At 26.9% G+C, this 16,179-nt stretch overlaps 1 protein-coding gene across 1 annotated transcript in view; it reads right to left on the bottom strand.

Moving 5' to 3' along the window:
• The window catches only part of LOC145844841 (ATP-dependent translocase ABCB1-like), a 62,071-nt gene extending 46,203 nt beyond the window's left edge, over nt 1–15,868 (bottom strand). The window contains exons 1-8 of the mRNA XM_082952260.1: nt 15,795–15,868; nt 13,467–13,571; nt 8,997–9,168; nt 8,118–8,242; nt 3,289–3,502; nt 1,608–1,790; nt 1,477–1,540; nt 459–511 (exon numbers count right to left, since the gene is read on the bottom strand). Coding sequence (XP_082808386.1) covers nt 459–511; nt 1,477–1,540; nt 1,608–1,790; nt 3,289–3,502; nt 8,118–8,242; nt 8,997–9,168; nt 13,467–13,571; nt 15,795–15,868 — 990 coding nt within the window. The remainder of the gene's footprint in view (nt 1–458; nt 512–1,476; nt 1,541–1,607; nt 1,791–3,288; nt 3,503–8,117; nt 8,243–8,996; nt 9,169–13,466; nt 13,572–15,794) is intronic.
• Between the last annotated feature and the right edge of the window lie 311 nt (nt 15,869–16,179).

Below are 16,179 nucleotides of genomic sequence, written 5' to 3'. Positions count from 1 at the left end.
ACTAGATATTATGAAGTAATTTAGTAAATTTAGGGGGCTATAAGTTGTAAAAGGAGCCACAAGGCCATAATTTAAAACTTTCACTAGATATTTTGAAGTTGATGATGAAGAGCAAAGAAAAAAATTCTTAGACGTTTTTAATGGTTGTTTTTAAGAAATCTTGATGGAAGGGGCTATAGCTTTTTTTATTTCTTTAAAAGGGGCATTTTGAAAAAAAAGTTTGGGAAACCCTGGTATAAATTAATCTTTAAAGTTTAAAGAATCATAAAAGAGTAGAGATATTTTGCAATAAACCGAAAATCAAATCTAGTAAATAAACGGTTTAATAGAAAATAAATTACAAATTTGCTTCTAGATAAAGGCGTAATTTTGTTTTACGGTTATTCTGCATAAAAATTTATTTAAAAAGTTTTTTTAGATTGCTATAAACAGTACAAAAGTTTAATCTAAACATTTACCTCAACATCATAAAACCTTTGAATTAACTGAACCATTGTACTTTTTCCACAGCCTAAAAACAGTTATTAGAAATAAGTTTATTTGTGTATGATCTCGAGTACTAAAATCTAATTCTAAGTCTTTAACATGAAAAATTTTAATATCTTAATTTTAACAATCTAATAAAAAAAATATTTTTATCATTATGATAGCAATTTTATTGAGGTAGTTTAAGTTGTGCGTGCGCTGTTTAACCAGCGCACGCATCTTTAATTGTAGCAACACAACAAAAGTACTTTTTACTACTTTTAGGCGGTCATTGATGTTTGTTAATTAATTTTAGCGACTTGAAGTCGGATTTGGTTGTCCTAAAACAAATGTTCAAAGCAATAATCGTTCAATTAATGCTTTTTTGAGTTCAAAAGTATATGTTTTTTTATAACGTAAAATTTAAGTCTAGCTTTTGTTTGTTGTAGTGTACATATCATTTAATTTCCACTTGTTTTATTTTTTTTTAATCTCATTCGAACTTTGTAATATAAGATGTTGCTTATCAAAGGGCATGCACATCACAATTGCCTCTACATTTCATACGTTTCCATTTTCTTTAAACCGAAAGTACACCATTTTTAGCAGGAATAAATTAAAAAAGTATATTAGTAGTACATCTTATCCTAGAGCAATAAAACAATCATTTCCTATTTTATTTAGTCTAATATTAACTTATTATTAATATAACAAGCAATTATATTATAGAAGCTTTATTAGTTTTAAGCTTTTTTTATATTAAATTTAAAAAAACATTTATATTTCCATATTTTGGTCACTAAAAACTTTTTTTTTTCAAACTGTTACTGTAAGGTTATATCTTAAAAATGACATAGAAAACCAATTTTTAGTAAATTTTTAAAATTATGACAAAATAAACAATAAAAAGATATTTCCCCGATACGTTTCTATCAGAAACTTTTTACTAAACTGACTATACCTCAAAAGCTAGTACCATATATTTATTTAAACAATTTATTCAAAAATTACCACTAGATCCAATCAACGCGACTCTTTGACCATTTTCCACAACAAAGTTAACATCATTCAACACCTAATTAATGTTATCGTATTTATTAAAAGTAAAACCTGTGTAACATTGAACTCCCAAAAATATTTACCTCAATATTTTTTCTAGATGGGTATGTGAAGTGAATTTTCTTAAACTCTATTTTAAAATTGTCTAAGCTTGGTGTATCACCTTGTTCTGAAAATATATCAATCTGTGGGATTCGATCAATAACACTAAACACTTTTGACGCTGCTACTTTTGCTTCTCCTATTGAACCCATAAAACTTCCTACCTAAATATTTTTTCAACTGAACTGACATCTGTTATTAACAAAGTTATACAGTCTTAACTTATTTTATTAAATGTGGTTTACTACAGGTTTTGGGAACCTTTTTAGCCGATAGTCCAGGTTTACCAGAAAAGTCTTTAGCGGTCAAAACTTTTAAAATAAATCTTTTCGTGCTTAAAAACTTTTAGAAAATTATTTTAGAAAATTGTACTAAAACAACTAAAAGTAAACTCTTTGTTTGTATTCTATTAAAATCATTATATAAAGAAAAGTACACTTAAAAACAAATTAGACATCACTTTTTAAAATAGCTGCTATAAAAGTGCTAAATCGTATTTGTTTAGCAAACTTTAAAATACGTCGCTCGCCAGTGTTTGCTGCTTAGCGCACCGTACGTTGCCTTCGCCTAGCTCACTATGATTTCCATCATTTACTTCTAACTTGATCTAGCAAAACTCGATTAGCTTAATTTTTAAGTAGTTTCGACTTTTTTTCTACTCTCAATGTAGAATTTTGTTTTGTAATGAAATGGATCAGATCGATGAGTTCTTTAACAGTTCACTTTTTTAGCAGCTTGCAATGCATCCCTCTGTATCAGTTTTAAATAGCTGGCCTTTTTCTTTTGAAAACTTCTGTTATACCATTATAAGGTTTGTTAACTTTACCTTTTAACGAAGAGGGCATTAAATATGCTAATATGATTTTATTCTGTCGTTTTATGGACATTTGGCTAAATTTGTTGAGGTTAAAAAAATTGATTGAAACTATCTCCTAAACCAGGAGTATGTTTATATATATATATCGAATTATTTTTGTAGCAAATTGTAACTTCTTTCATCTTGAACTGTTACTTTTTTGTAATCTAATTAATTCTCTCTATCAAATACAATCAAGCAATTTTACTTCTCAGTTTTATAAAAACTCTTTCATCATACAACTTAACCTAAATAATAATTAGCTATATGTCGGGGGCTTCTTACAACTTTTTATCTTTGATATTGTTTACCTCTATGCACTTAAACGGTGTTATTTCAGTCGTTATAACAGTTTTGATTATTGTTTGCTCAAGTATCGTAATTCAAAACGAGCTTGTGTTTTGTTGTATTTCGCATTTGCAAAGTTCTGAAAACTTTGTTGTATTCTAAAATTCATCTTTGAATTTTTTCCCTAATACTCTCATTTATTTTACATTCACTGATCGCTGAACTTGCCCTGCATTCTGCTGGTGGATCTTATGTCAGAAAACATGTTTTTCAGGTAATAATACTACTGATTAAATTGCTAATACAAATTATTTAACTGTTATTATATCATAAATTAACTTCAAAAAGCTAAAAAAAATTGTTTAAAGTTATAAGATAAAAGAGTTTTTTAATGAAGCAGATTTTGGCAGTTTAGTTTATTTCTTAAAAGTAACAAATAGTTTAAACTAGTACCTATATAATAGGCTTAAATTCTAAAAATAAAGTATAACTTCAATACTCTTAATAGTTTAACTTACACCTCCGAAAGCAAACGCTGCAATAATTACACCAAAAAACGTTGTCATCACATCGCCAACTTCAATTTCATTATTCAAAACTAATTTAGTTCCATACCAAAAGCTAAGTGCATAAGTGGCATACATAGTAAAATAAACAGTTCCGTTGCTTAATCCCGTCAAAAAACCTTTTTTAATACCTTTTTCTTTTGCTTCCCCTAGATTGCTGTTATACCTGCAAACATATTTTACTTTGTAGTTTATTACTATTTCAGTTTGTCATCCTTTATTAACTAAAACCTTTCAAAAATTCAAACGATATTTACTAAATTTATTTATGTTAGCAAATACTAATTTTAAATTGTTCCAACGATGTATTTTTCAAAGAACTAATAACTTTTAAAACACATTGAATTAGGCCTGAATTTTAAAGCTTTATAAAATATACTAAATAGTAAAGGTAAAACTTATTCTAAACAGAATTCAAAAAATTATTTAATTAAAGTCTATTTGGTTAATTTAAATAAAAAACTTTAAAAAATTATAGTTAATAAAGACTTATTAGTATGTACTATAAAACAGTACTTATACCGATATTTTTGAAGTTTTAATTAATCAAAAGATTTTAGTGGTCAGTACATAATTATATATATACACTATTGACGTTAAAGTAGACGTTGAAAATACTGTCCTGCATTACTAATTATGCTCTACGAGATATTTTAAAAAACAAACTTAATGCTTTGAATGTCATATCTTAGATTTAATATAGCATTTTATTGCAAAAAATCATTTCATTATTTACCTTACTACATATTTGTAAAACTTTATCTGTTATAAAAAGATCCTACTTTGTAAAGTTTTATTTTAGCTATCACACAATTTTAACCGCTTAACAAAACTTTAAGAAACTTTTTAAATATGAGGTATTAAAGACAGTGAGCTTAATAAATTTATAATTGAAAGCGCAAACAAAAAAAGATAAAAGAAAATTTCACTAAAAACCTATAATATCATTCGTTCTTCAACCAAACTTTATAGATATCTGTCTTAACTAAAAATATTGCTCAATTTACTGTAACTTATTTAAACTATAATACTAATGCAAAACAATTAATTTATTCACTACCAGGTGTCAGTGAGAAAAAATTCCGACCTTGTCAAGTATAATAAAATAGTAAACTGCACTGAACAATGTTGCTTATCTATATTGTTTTTTAAAACTTTCATGCATTTAAATATAAACAAAACTAAAATATTGCATATACAAAAGTTTCAAACTTATAAGTGTATTGTGTAAAATTTCTACTAATTTCAAAAATAAATTGAATTAAATTAACAAAAGGGTTGATCATGCCAATTCGATCATCAGACCACAAGTTTCGGTAGACTGAGACCGGTTTCGTCCTTATTAGGACTCATCAGTCAGTCACAACCGAAAAACTTGTAGTCGTCAATCTACAAACGGTTTATCATGCTTTCGCATGAAGCAACCATTTGCTGGCAATGATTAGTGACGTCAGCATTGTCTTTGCCGTGCAACGTTTAAAACATTGTCCACTAAGCAAGACATCTGGTACGCTCGTTTTAGTACAATCAACAAAATCGGCGAAAGTCTGCAGAACAAGTCCGGACTTTCGTTTGCCGTGAGACAAGCTCAAATTTAACAAAAGGGTTGATCATGCCAATTCGATCATCAGACCACAAGTTTCGGTAGACTGAGACCGGTTTCGTCCTTATTAGGACTCATCAGTCAGTCACAACCGAAAAACTTGTAGTCGTCAATCTACAAACGGTTTATCATGCTTTCGCATGAAGCAACCATTTGCTGGCAATGATTAGTGACGTCAGCATTGTCTTTGCCGTGCAACGTTTAAAACATTGTCCACTAAGCAAGACATCTGGTACGCTCGTTTTAGTACAATCAACAAAATCGGCGAAAGTCTGCAGAACAAGTCCGGACTTTCGTTTGCCGTGAGACAAGCTCAAATTTAACAAAAGGGTTGATCATGCCAATTCGATCATCAGACCACAAGTTTCGGTAGACTGAGACCGGTTTCGTCCTTATTAGGACTCATCAGTCAGTCACATTTGAAACCGTTTGTAGATTGACGACTACAAGTTTTTCGGTTGTGACTGACTGATGAGTCCTAATAAGGACGAAACCGGTCTCAGTCTACCGAAACTTGTGGTCTGATGATCGAATTGGCATGATCAACCCTTTTGTTAAATTTGAGCTTGTCTCACGGCAAACGAAAGTCCGGACTTGTTCTGCAGACTTTCGCCGATTTTGTTGATTGTACTAAAACGAGCGTACCAGATGTCTTGCTTAGTGGACAATGTTTTAAACGTTGCACGGCAAAGACAATGCTGACGTCACTAATCATTGCCAGCAAATGGTTGCTTCATGCGAAAGCATGATAAACCGTTTGTAGATTGACGACTACAAGTTTTTCGGTTTTGACTGACTGATGAGTCCTAATAAGGACGAAACCGGTCTCAGTCTACCGAAACTTGTGGTCTGATGATCGAATTGGCATGGTCAACCCTTTTGTTAAATTTGAGCTTGTCTCACGGCAAACGAAAGTCCGGACTTGTTCTGCAGACTTTCGCCGATTTTGTTGATTGAATTAAATTAATGTAACGAGTCAAGATTTATGTGGAATTAAAAACTATCTAAAAATTTATTTAAATGGAATCAAAAATTATCTAAAAAACGTTGAATTTAAACCAAGTATCAACAAAACATCAACAAAACTCAAAAATCATTAAAAAATTCAAAACAGAAAGTAAAACCTTAGCAAGGAGAATATCTTATATAGATTGTCATTTTAGATAAGTTCCTACATTAAAAGCAACTAAATTAACAGCCATTCAACCGAAAACTCATACGGACTGCATTAGCAGTTTCGTCTTTTTAACGTCAAAAAAAAATTCAACGTAGGGGATAAGCCCTAACATGTGAAGCTTACCAGGGATTTTAACAAAAAAGGTGGCGGATAAGAAACCTTTCATATACATTCTATATTGTTGGCACAGTCGAATAAAGAAGGCCAATGTCTTTGTTAAGGCCATAGAGGGGGAAAAGCCATGTTTTTTACAAGTAGATCTTATTTTATAGAGTTTTTAATAAGCTTCAAGTTTCTTTTTACCATTTAAAAAAAGTTAAATTATTTTTTGAGATATGACCGGTCAAAGTGGGGCCGCATAATAGGTACCCTATAGAAAGGGAAAACTAAAACAGCGAAAAAATACTATTTTATATAAAATCTATCTTCTCCTATATTTTTCAAGCAATCTTCTTCAAACTTTTACAGTCTAATCATTATACAGTAACAAAAAAGTTACTTTGGACTTTAAAAAATTTAAAGTAAAAGTACCTTTTCTTTTTAAAGAGTTTTTTGTTGTCAATTTTTTTTTAATTTATAAAACTATTAAAATTCATAAGTAACGCTTATTTCTTATAATTTAAGGAAAATTTCCTGAAATTTTGAAAAAGATTGCTTAAAAAATGAGAAAGAAGATAGATTTTTAAAGATTTTTTAAATTTCCGAGAAAATTGACCCGAAAATTTTACGGTATTGGAAACTTTTTACAAAAAAAAATCTTAAAAGTTAAATGATATTTTTTAATTCTATAAAAACTGGCTTGTAGTTTATACTTAAAGCTTTCATATAAATACCAAAGTCATTTTTTGAAATTAAACTGCCCTGATTCATCTTAAGTTTTTTCAAATCCTTTAAAAAAAAATCGCTTTTGGAGCAAACTATATATATCTCATCTTCATTCTTATTCTTAATAACTTAAAGGAAGGTTGTAAGTGTATGGTATGTTTTTACTGAAAACAATTTTTTATAGGTTACAACAAACAACTTTACCTATGAACTAAGGACATATAAAAGAATATAATTTTACTATATTTATATAAGTTACTAAAATTATAAAGCATATTAAAACTTTTTATTGCATAGTTAAACTTTTATATCTCTAAACTGTTTCTGTTTAATATAAACTTAAATCATGATAAATATTCATAAATCATGATAAATATCAACTTCAGACTTAAAACAAAAACTAAAATTTTTTTTTCTAATAACAGTTAAAGCTAAATAATTGTAAATAAGAATTTCAAAATCAATAAAAATAATGTTCTTGAACAAAATTAGTTATATAAAATAACAAAATATTAATACAGTATCAAGTAAATTTCATTCTAGATCTAAAAAAAAGTCAAAATATGCTGAGTTATTCTGAGTCTCCGTGATATTTTCTAGAATTTCAAATATCTTGAGTTTATATTATTCCTGTACGTAGTTGATTTAGACGTAGCTTGAATTTAAAGTTCTAACGTTTTTTACTACACTAAAGAATTACATACTTTAAATAAAAATAAATTAAAAATTAAATTTATGACCAAACGAATAAAACTCGCATGAGGTTTTGAATGCGCAGTATTCTACAGACCCGTTTTAAAAATAACAGAGCTAATTACTCTAATAGCGCACACTTTACCATATTAATAGTCACGACCACCACAACCAAAGCAGGCATATTTTTACTTAGCTCTAGTTTGAAAATCCAAAAGTTAAATGTAAAATATAAATGCAAAAAATAACTAGATCAAATTTTTTTGTAAAATACTAGCAACGATCGACATGAAACTTCTTAATGACTTAGTTTACTTAGACAAAACTATTTAATTTTCAAAGAACTTGTAAAACCTCGATTAAGGTTTACAAGATTTCTTGAATTAAACTTCTCTTACTCGCCAGCAGTATACAACATTTTTGATTAAAAAGTTTTTTTTCAACTACAGTAGTATTTTCAAAATTTAAAATCGTTAATACTACCTTTCAACCATCTTGTTTTGTATTCCGAATGCAGCAACAGTTCTATGAGCACGAATAGCTTCCTCCGCTATCGCACCTGCATCACCGTAAGATTTCAGTTCCAATTCAGTATACTTAACTAAAACCTAAAATATGCTAACTATAAAAAATATTATTAATGACGAGTAATAAATAGTAACTAAAAATTATTCTAACAACAAAAAAAAATTTGAATTCAACACTTAAACATGCATTTAAAAAATTCATGCTAAAACACTTATATTAAAAAAACAGTTAACTCTATAGAGAGCAGATAATGAATTAAATTTACATGTATTTTCGTGAGATTTAGAAAATTCGTGATATATTCTCATTGTTCTAGAAAGATTACATAACAAAGCTTAAATTTTATATTTATTACAGTAATTCTGAAACTGTTCTCAGTAATGTGCATAAGATTTCTTAACTTATTACTGTTCATAAAAAAGTATAAATGAGTAGATAAAATATTTTCAAAACAGTTGTATTATATAATCTGTTTTTAAAACCTAGCTCATGATAGTTTTTAACTAGTTTTATCATACTATTCGAAAAAAATAATTACAGTAATAAGTAATTTTTCTTCAGTAAAATTAATCAGCAGTTTTTGAAAAATGAGAGAATCACTGATGGTATAGTATATTATACACTAAACATTTAAACTTCTAGAAATTGGAGTCTTAAATAATTTAAATTTCTAAGAAGTTACTAAAACTATTAGTTATAATTATAATATAAGATATTAGTTTTTAAATAGTCTTAAAACTCGCTACATCAGCTTTCTTAATTTAATAGAATTTCATAAAAAGTAAGACAAAATTCTAATAAAAGATACTTATGAGTTTGACAAAAAAGTTTTACCATCATAAAAGCTGCAGAAGAAACAATAAGTATAGGTGAAACAGCAACGATAACTAGAGAAAGTTTCCATGAAAATATAAATCCTACAGCAAAACCACAAATACCCATGCTAGTATACTGTATAATATTTGATATCTTTTCTCCTATTCCTTCTTGTATCTTTAATATGTCACTATAAATAAGTTATTAAAATAATTACAACTTTAATATATTTGCATTCAATATCAAAGGGTGGCCAATGGTTTTTTTTATAAACTTCTTCCAGGTTTTTCAAGTACACGTTTTTGGGTCTATCTTTAGTTTAAAATTAAGTTAGAGGTAAAAAACTGTTTTAAATAGTATAACAACATTGAAAAAGATACAGTAAAGCTAATTTAAATGTAGACAAATACATTACTTTTTTAATTAAGTAAAAAAAATTTCAAAACACACTTATCAACTACTATTGTGTTTAACTAAGCTATAAAATATAATATTAACATGTATAGCAGCTAGATAATGGATACGTCATATTGAGTTTAAATTAAAAAATGGAATAGATACTGTATAGATAAGACTTTGGAAGAAATTAAAAACACAAGACTTTTAAGCATAAGTGTAAATAGAAAACTTAAGATGGTAAAAGGATATTACAATAAAGTATATACATACAAGTTTTCAAACTAAATAAATGTAAATATTAAAAAAGCTATTAAAACGTTTGAAGTGAAATATAATTATCAGAATCTTGTTAATGTAACACTTTAAAAGGAATAAAGCTATAGTAAAAAAGAATTAAAGTTTCAGAACAATTAAACTAAAATATACTTGCGCAACTAAAAAACAGTATTTAAAGTAAACTAAAAAAAAATATTAATACAAAATAAAACAAAAATAAAAACTATAACAGTTTGTACAAGTTAGTATTGTAAACTAACTTTTGTTTACAAAGCTTAGGCTTAGGGGTTTTTATTACAAGAGATTATAAAACACTAAAATGATACATGTTACGTCCTTTAGTTAAAATTTTTAATCTATTCTCAATGTAATTTTTGGAGCATTCCGGGTTGTTAAGTAAGTGATCTCCAATTGTCGAAGGACTTTTGGTCGTTTTTTGGCCATCCTGTTTCTGAGGTATTTTGAAACGTGCCAATCCCTTCTCAGATGGAATCTCTGAGAAGTTCTCCCGATGTATATATTGTCGCAGTGACACTTAAATTGGTGTATAACATTATTCTCTTCAGGGTCGGGAGTAAAGTCTTTAAATATTCTGTTTAGAGGTTTTCTAGTGAAATGACTAACTTGAAGATTAACTGCTCCAAATGAACTATTGAGTGTGTGTTTTACTTTATTTTCCAGGAACTTAGCTTCATTACTTAAATAGGGAAGTCTTAAACATACTGGGCACTTTTTTGGGCCTTGTTTTGTAGGACTAGTGAGTTTTGTGATGGTCTTGTCAATCGTTTGTTTGATAATTTTCGTTGGGTAACCTAATGATCTGAATATACTACCAATATTATCAATTCCTTCATTTAATTAGAATTTTGAAAATATTTTATACGCTCGGAAAACTAAGCATGAAATAAGATTTACTTTTTGGTAAGTAGGACAGAAGGACTTCCATGGGATGTATTGGCCAACAAATGTTGGCTTCCTATATTTAAATTTTGTACCCAAAAATAGTAATTTAATTCTAATGTGTTTTTCAATTAAAAAAATTTGATATTGACAAAATTTTTTATTAATACTTTTGTGTCAAATCGAAATTTTACTATTTAATATGTAAAAGTTGTTTTAATTTCTTGGTTTTTTAGTGATTTTTGTTCAAAATTTTTTCTTAGACTAAATTGTCAAATTCCAAGTTTTTCAAGGATTCTAGGTTTAGTGGCCACCCTGATATTAGTTTTATTCTAATCCTAAACTTTTTATGTTAAGTACTTAAAAATTGCAGAAAATGGAATTACTAAGTATGTACTTTAAAACTAAGTTCTGTTATTATAAATCACAAAATAAATCAGGACAAGAATAATTTTTTCGTTTAAATATGGGTAAATTCGACTTTACAAATTTTAGTTAAAAACTGATCGGGATTGTTAAAATAATAATGCACTACTTAACTAAACTGATAGGTTTAGTGACTATAAAAAAATAGTTTAAGTACCTTTTTTATTTTAAAAACTAGATAAAACTTGTAGAAATATTTTATCAATCCATCCTTATAAAACTTCAAATATATATTTCTAGAGTTTTTGTAAATAAATACACTAAATAACTCTTCTTAATTAAGTTTAACGTAAAAAAGTAAATATATTCAAAAACCCTTAGAATCATTACACTATATTTTTTATAAATTTATCAAATACTTCAATCTTACTCAATTCCTTATAAGTAGTAAATGTTGATTAAAAGACTTATTAAAAAAATTGATTATGGTGTAATTATACAACTTTATATAAAAAAAACTATTCAAACTAAAGTTTAAAATAAAAGTAGGTTAATAAATTAATAATTAAGAAGATAAGATGTAACGTTATAAGGCGTTAAATCCTGGAGATCCTGATAAGCTAAGCTTATCGGAATGTATACCACAGATGTTCTTGTGCTAAAACTTTATTTCAACTAACGGCGTTTCACTGCTCTCAAATAAATTTAAGAACAGATCTACGGAGTCTCAAAAAGATCTTTTTGATCTATTCTTAGATCTTTTTGAGACTCCGTAGATCTGTTCTTAAATTTATTTGAGAGCAGTGAAACGCCGTTAGTTGAAATAAAGTTTTAGCACAAGAACATCTGTGGTAATTAAGAAGATATTAATAAAGATATTCTTCCATTTGCTGCTTCTTAAATGTTTAACTTCGGTATTCCTGTTCGGTTAGTATCGACTCAAGCTCACATTTAGCACACCTCTTAAGAACTTTGAAGTTATTCTTAATGTTTGGCTTCTCTTTTTGTAAACACTCAAGTAAAGTATCGGAAATACCACTACGCTTTTTAGACCTATATGATAAGCATTTCCTCTAAACATATGACGCGATATATCTCCTATGCAGGTATACTTGTCTATGACATTTTAGTCAAATATTTCTGAACACTAGAATTTCTGTGACAAAATTTAAGTACTCAGGCACTTTATTGGTGGCGTATACTGGTATTGATTTTATAATGTGTTTTTCAGAAACTGTTTCAATTCTTTTTCGCAACTAATAATTACCTAAATAGATCATCGTAAAACACAAACATTGATAGATTTGAGTTTTTGCCAGTATTTATTTCATTCATTTAACTTATTCCAAATAATTATTGTTAACAGTATTTTTTTTAAGTTATTATTTAAAAACGACAAAGCTTTTGCATAAGTTTAATGCGTTGTTTAAATAACAATCCAAATAACATAGCTTTCATTATTTTGGGCAAATGCTTGTGTATTGAATCATCAGGTTATTATCTGTTGGCTTCCTATAAACATTTGTGTGGAGTCTTTTTGAAAACATTTGAACTACTGTATCTAAAAAAGTAACTTACCATTGGCTGATCGTTCTAGATAAAAATTTAATTGAAATGCAGTACAGACATTTCGTGATAGAACTGTTTAAACCATTAATATTTTCCATGAGCCCAAATACATCATCAACATACCTCGCGTAAAAAATCGTTTTTTGCTCTAAAGTTGATGTTTAAAGTTAGTATTTTTTGATGCAACAATCCAATTTGGTTATAATGGGGTTATAGACTATCCATAGAATCGCTGTCTATTTGTCAAAAAACTTTTGAACTGTATATAAAGACATTTTGTGATCAGTAATTTAATATTTTTCCTATATATTGGTCATTTTTTTGCCTTTAAAAATTAAGCTTTTTCTACATAGGAGGAGAGACATCGCGTCATATGTTTAGAATAAATGCCTATCATAAAGAGCAATAAAACGTAGTGGTATTTCCGATCTCTTACATGAGTGCTTACAAAGTTAAATCTCAAACATTGAGAACAACTTTTAAGTTTTTAAGAGGTGTGCACGATGTGAGCTGAGAGCTTAGAGTCGATACTAATCGAACAAGAAAACCGAACTTAAACTCATAGGAAGCACCAAATAGAAAAATATTTTTATTGACAGTTTATTATTAACTTACTTTTGTTTTAAACTTTAGTTTGAATAGCTTATTTTATATAACCTTATATAATAACACCAAAATCAATTAAACTTTTTAATAAGTCTTCTAAACAACAGTAAACTTTTTATTTTAATTTCGATAAAAGAGTAAGTAATCCGAAAGCTTTAAATATTAAATAAATATGTAAAAATGAAAAATCTAATGATTTTAAGTTGCAAATGGTTTTTGAATACAACAAAATTCCTTCCGACAATACAATATACAGAATATTTTTAAATAGTGTAAAACATAAAAATTTTAAACTACAAAAAAAACCTTAATAATGTAGTTTTAAGTTTTAATTACTTACCTAGACATACGAACATACAATATCTAACTTACCTAGACATACGAACATTAATATCACCAGATTCGTGAGTATCATGAAATTCAGCATCTTGCCTTAGAATGGAATAAAAAAACTTGAGCCGAATTTTTTTCATTTGTCTAGTTTATGAAAATTTACACATTTGAAATATAATAGTTTCATTAATAGTTAACTATATCAGTGGATTTTAAAATATGAAAATTATTGTATAGGGCATTCCCTTAAATACAAATTTAGGTGCTTAGAAGAATATTAAACATAAACTTATTTGAACAAAGTGACGGTTATAAACATTTAATTGCCTCTTCTGATATAAAATATATAACAAACATATGAAAAAAAAAAGAATTTAAAGAAATTTGGACCAAACTATAACTTAATTTTATTCTTAATTATTTTATAAATTTTATGTGCACAGCAAAATAATTAATGCTAACCACAGGACTTTATTTGTATTAAACTTTTTAGAAGTATACTGAAAATAAAAATTTAAAGTATCCCCTTTAATCAACACACTATTTTTTCAAGCCACTAAAATTATTAAAAACCTATTAATTATAATTAGTTTATAAAATAAGTAATAAGCTTATTTTTGTCACTTTTACAAATTGACTTTTATTTATTTGTTTTTTATATTATCATTAATTAATTTTTTCATGTATACACATAGAGATGAATAAACCAAACACAGTGGGCCCGCAACTGGAAATAGGAAAAAAATAATTTCTCCTTGAAAATTACGGGTAGCAAGCCAAGATTCTTGCGGATTTGTGCTTCAAACTAAACTAAAAAATTCCATCTATAACTAAAGTTATGTCACTTGGCACGAGGCGATTTTAAGGGTTTTTGATAAGTTCAAATTTTGATCTATAAAATAAGAAAATCAACGCTTAAACAAAAAATATTAAAATACTACATACTTTAACGTCAAAGTAACTTATTACTATTTCAGAATTCAAAAAAGATACTTTAAAGAATTGTTTAATTAAAATAAAATTATTAAATTAAAAATAAATTTTTGTTACAACAAAAAAAAATTGCTTTTTTTATTTTTTTATCGACTTTCTAATAAAATTTTTAAAATAACAAAAATTCCGAGTAGGTGGATAAATATATGCATATATTTTTTAAATCCTCAGATCATCAAAAGGGGTGATTTTGGCTATCAGGGGGTGTTAATTAATAAGATAGAAAAGTAAATTGGTAATCAACTGGTAATGTGGTTATATCTAGAAAATAAGGTTTTTTTTTTCGCCAAAGGGGCGTTTATGAAAATGAGTTTGGGGTTTAAGTTTTAAAGCAGGGCTTAGTTAAAAAATGTATATTTTTACCAATTTTTATTTGAGTTTATATACAAACAAAATTTAAGTAACTGTTTTTTCTTTGTTAAACAATTTAGAATTTTTTCTTTATTTTTTATATTGTGTTTTTTATTTTTTCAGTTTTAATTTCTTTTGAGATATGCACCATACCAATTTTGAATACCTAGTCCAAAAACAGACTGACTACTCAAGATTTAACTTTAAATTTTTTATATAGATCGCTTATTTTTATTTTTCTCCGTTTTATGGATTTTTCTTCTAATTTGCTTTCTTATAAACTACAATTTACCTAAAAAACAATCAACAATTTTCAAAAAAAAAACATTTTAACACATTAGCTAAAATGTTATACATTTATCTATGTTTTAAAAATAATTCGTAAGAAATCAGTGAAATTGTTAAATATAAAACAAAATGACTATTAGGTGATATTCATAAAGCGCATTATTTTTTCTTCTATTACGCCTTGCTAAAAGTTAAAGCTTGAGTAGTCTATCAAAATGATATCAAAAATAAAAAATAAAATATCGAAATCAAAAACAAACAAATCGTTTAACATATATTTTGATCATTGAATTTATTATAAAAACTTAAATAACTAACCTATAATAAAACTTTACCGGAAATTTCAAGATTTAACAAAATATTTTATAAAATGATAGTAAAAATAATAAATTACAAAGCTATTATTACGTTGTAAAAAACAAGTATAACTTGGGTTATTTAACTTCAAATGATTAAAAAATATCAAGCAAGGTGTGCAAATTTTTAAATACTAATATACAAGCAGATATTTTACAACTTTATAAGAAAAAACTATTTTAGTGATAAAGTATACATAACATTGTATTAAAGTCATTAATGCAAAAAATACTTAAGTTGAAATTTATTGATATTTATTATCTTAAGTAAAAAAATTTATGTACCTTAAAGTAAACAAATATAATTAAATGTTTAAAGTTTCATTCAAGTAAATCTTTCAACTTATAAAACCATAAACACTAGTTTAAAAATAAAGACCTGGCTGCGGCAATATTCCAAAAAGACACTTGTACAAATCCAAAAAATAAAACTCCACAAGCAAGTAAAATCATTTGAAAAACTTGTTGAAAAGACGATTTTCTGAATTCATCTTTTCGTTTTAAAACATATGAGCTCCAGAGGCTTTTAAATAAAAGTTTTTTAAATCACATACAACAATTTATTAATTATAAGGATTAAAGTAAAATAGTAAAATCAAATCTTTGAATATACCTTAACTTTCGCCTATTTACTGCTAGAAGTTTTTACAACACAAACACAAAACATATATAGTAAAACTTTTTCAACTTAAAAACTAAATTGTTGTAATTATTTTTAATTGTGCAATCATCTAACTATATCAGACTCAAAAAGTGGGCAATAT

This window comes from Thalia democratica, chromosome 9 (assembly GCF_965202585.1).
Source record: "Thalia democratica chromosome 9, ktThaDemo2.hap1.1, whole genome shotgun sequence".
NCBI lineage: Eukaryota > Metazoa > Chordata > Thaliacea > Salpida > Salpidae > Thalia > Thalia democratica.
The sequence above is the reverse complement of the archived record's forward strand: the minus strand, read 5'-3'. Positions and strand labels throughout refer to the sequence as shown.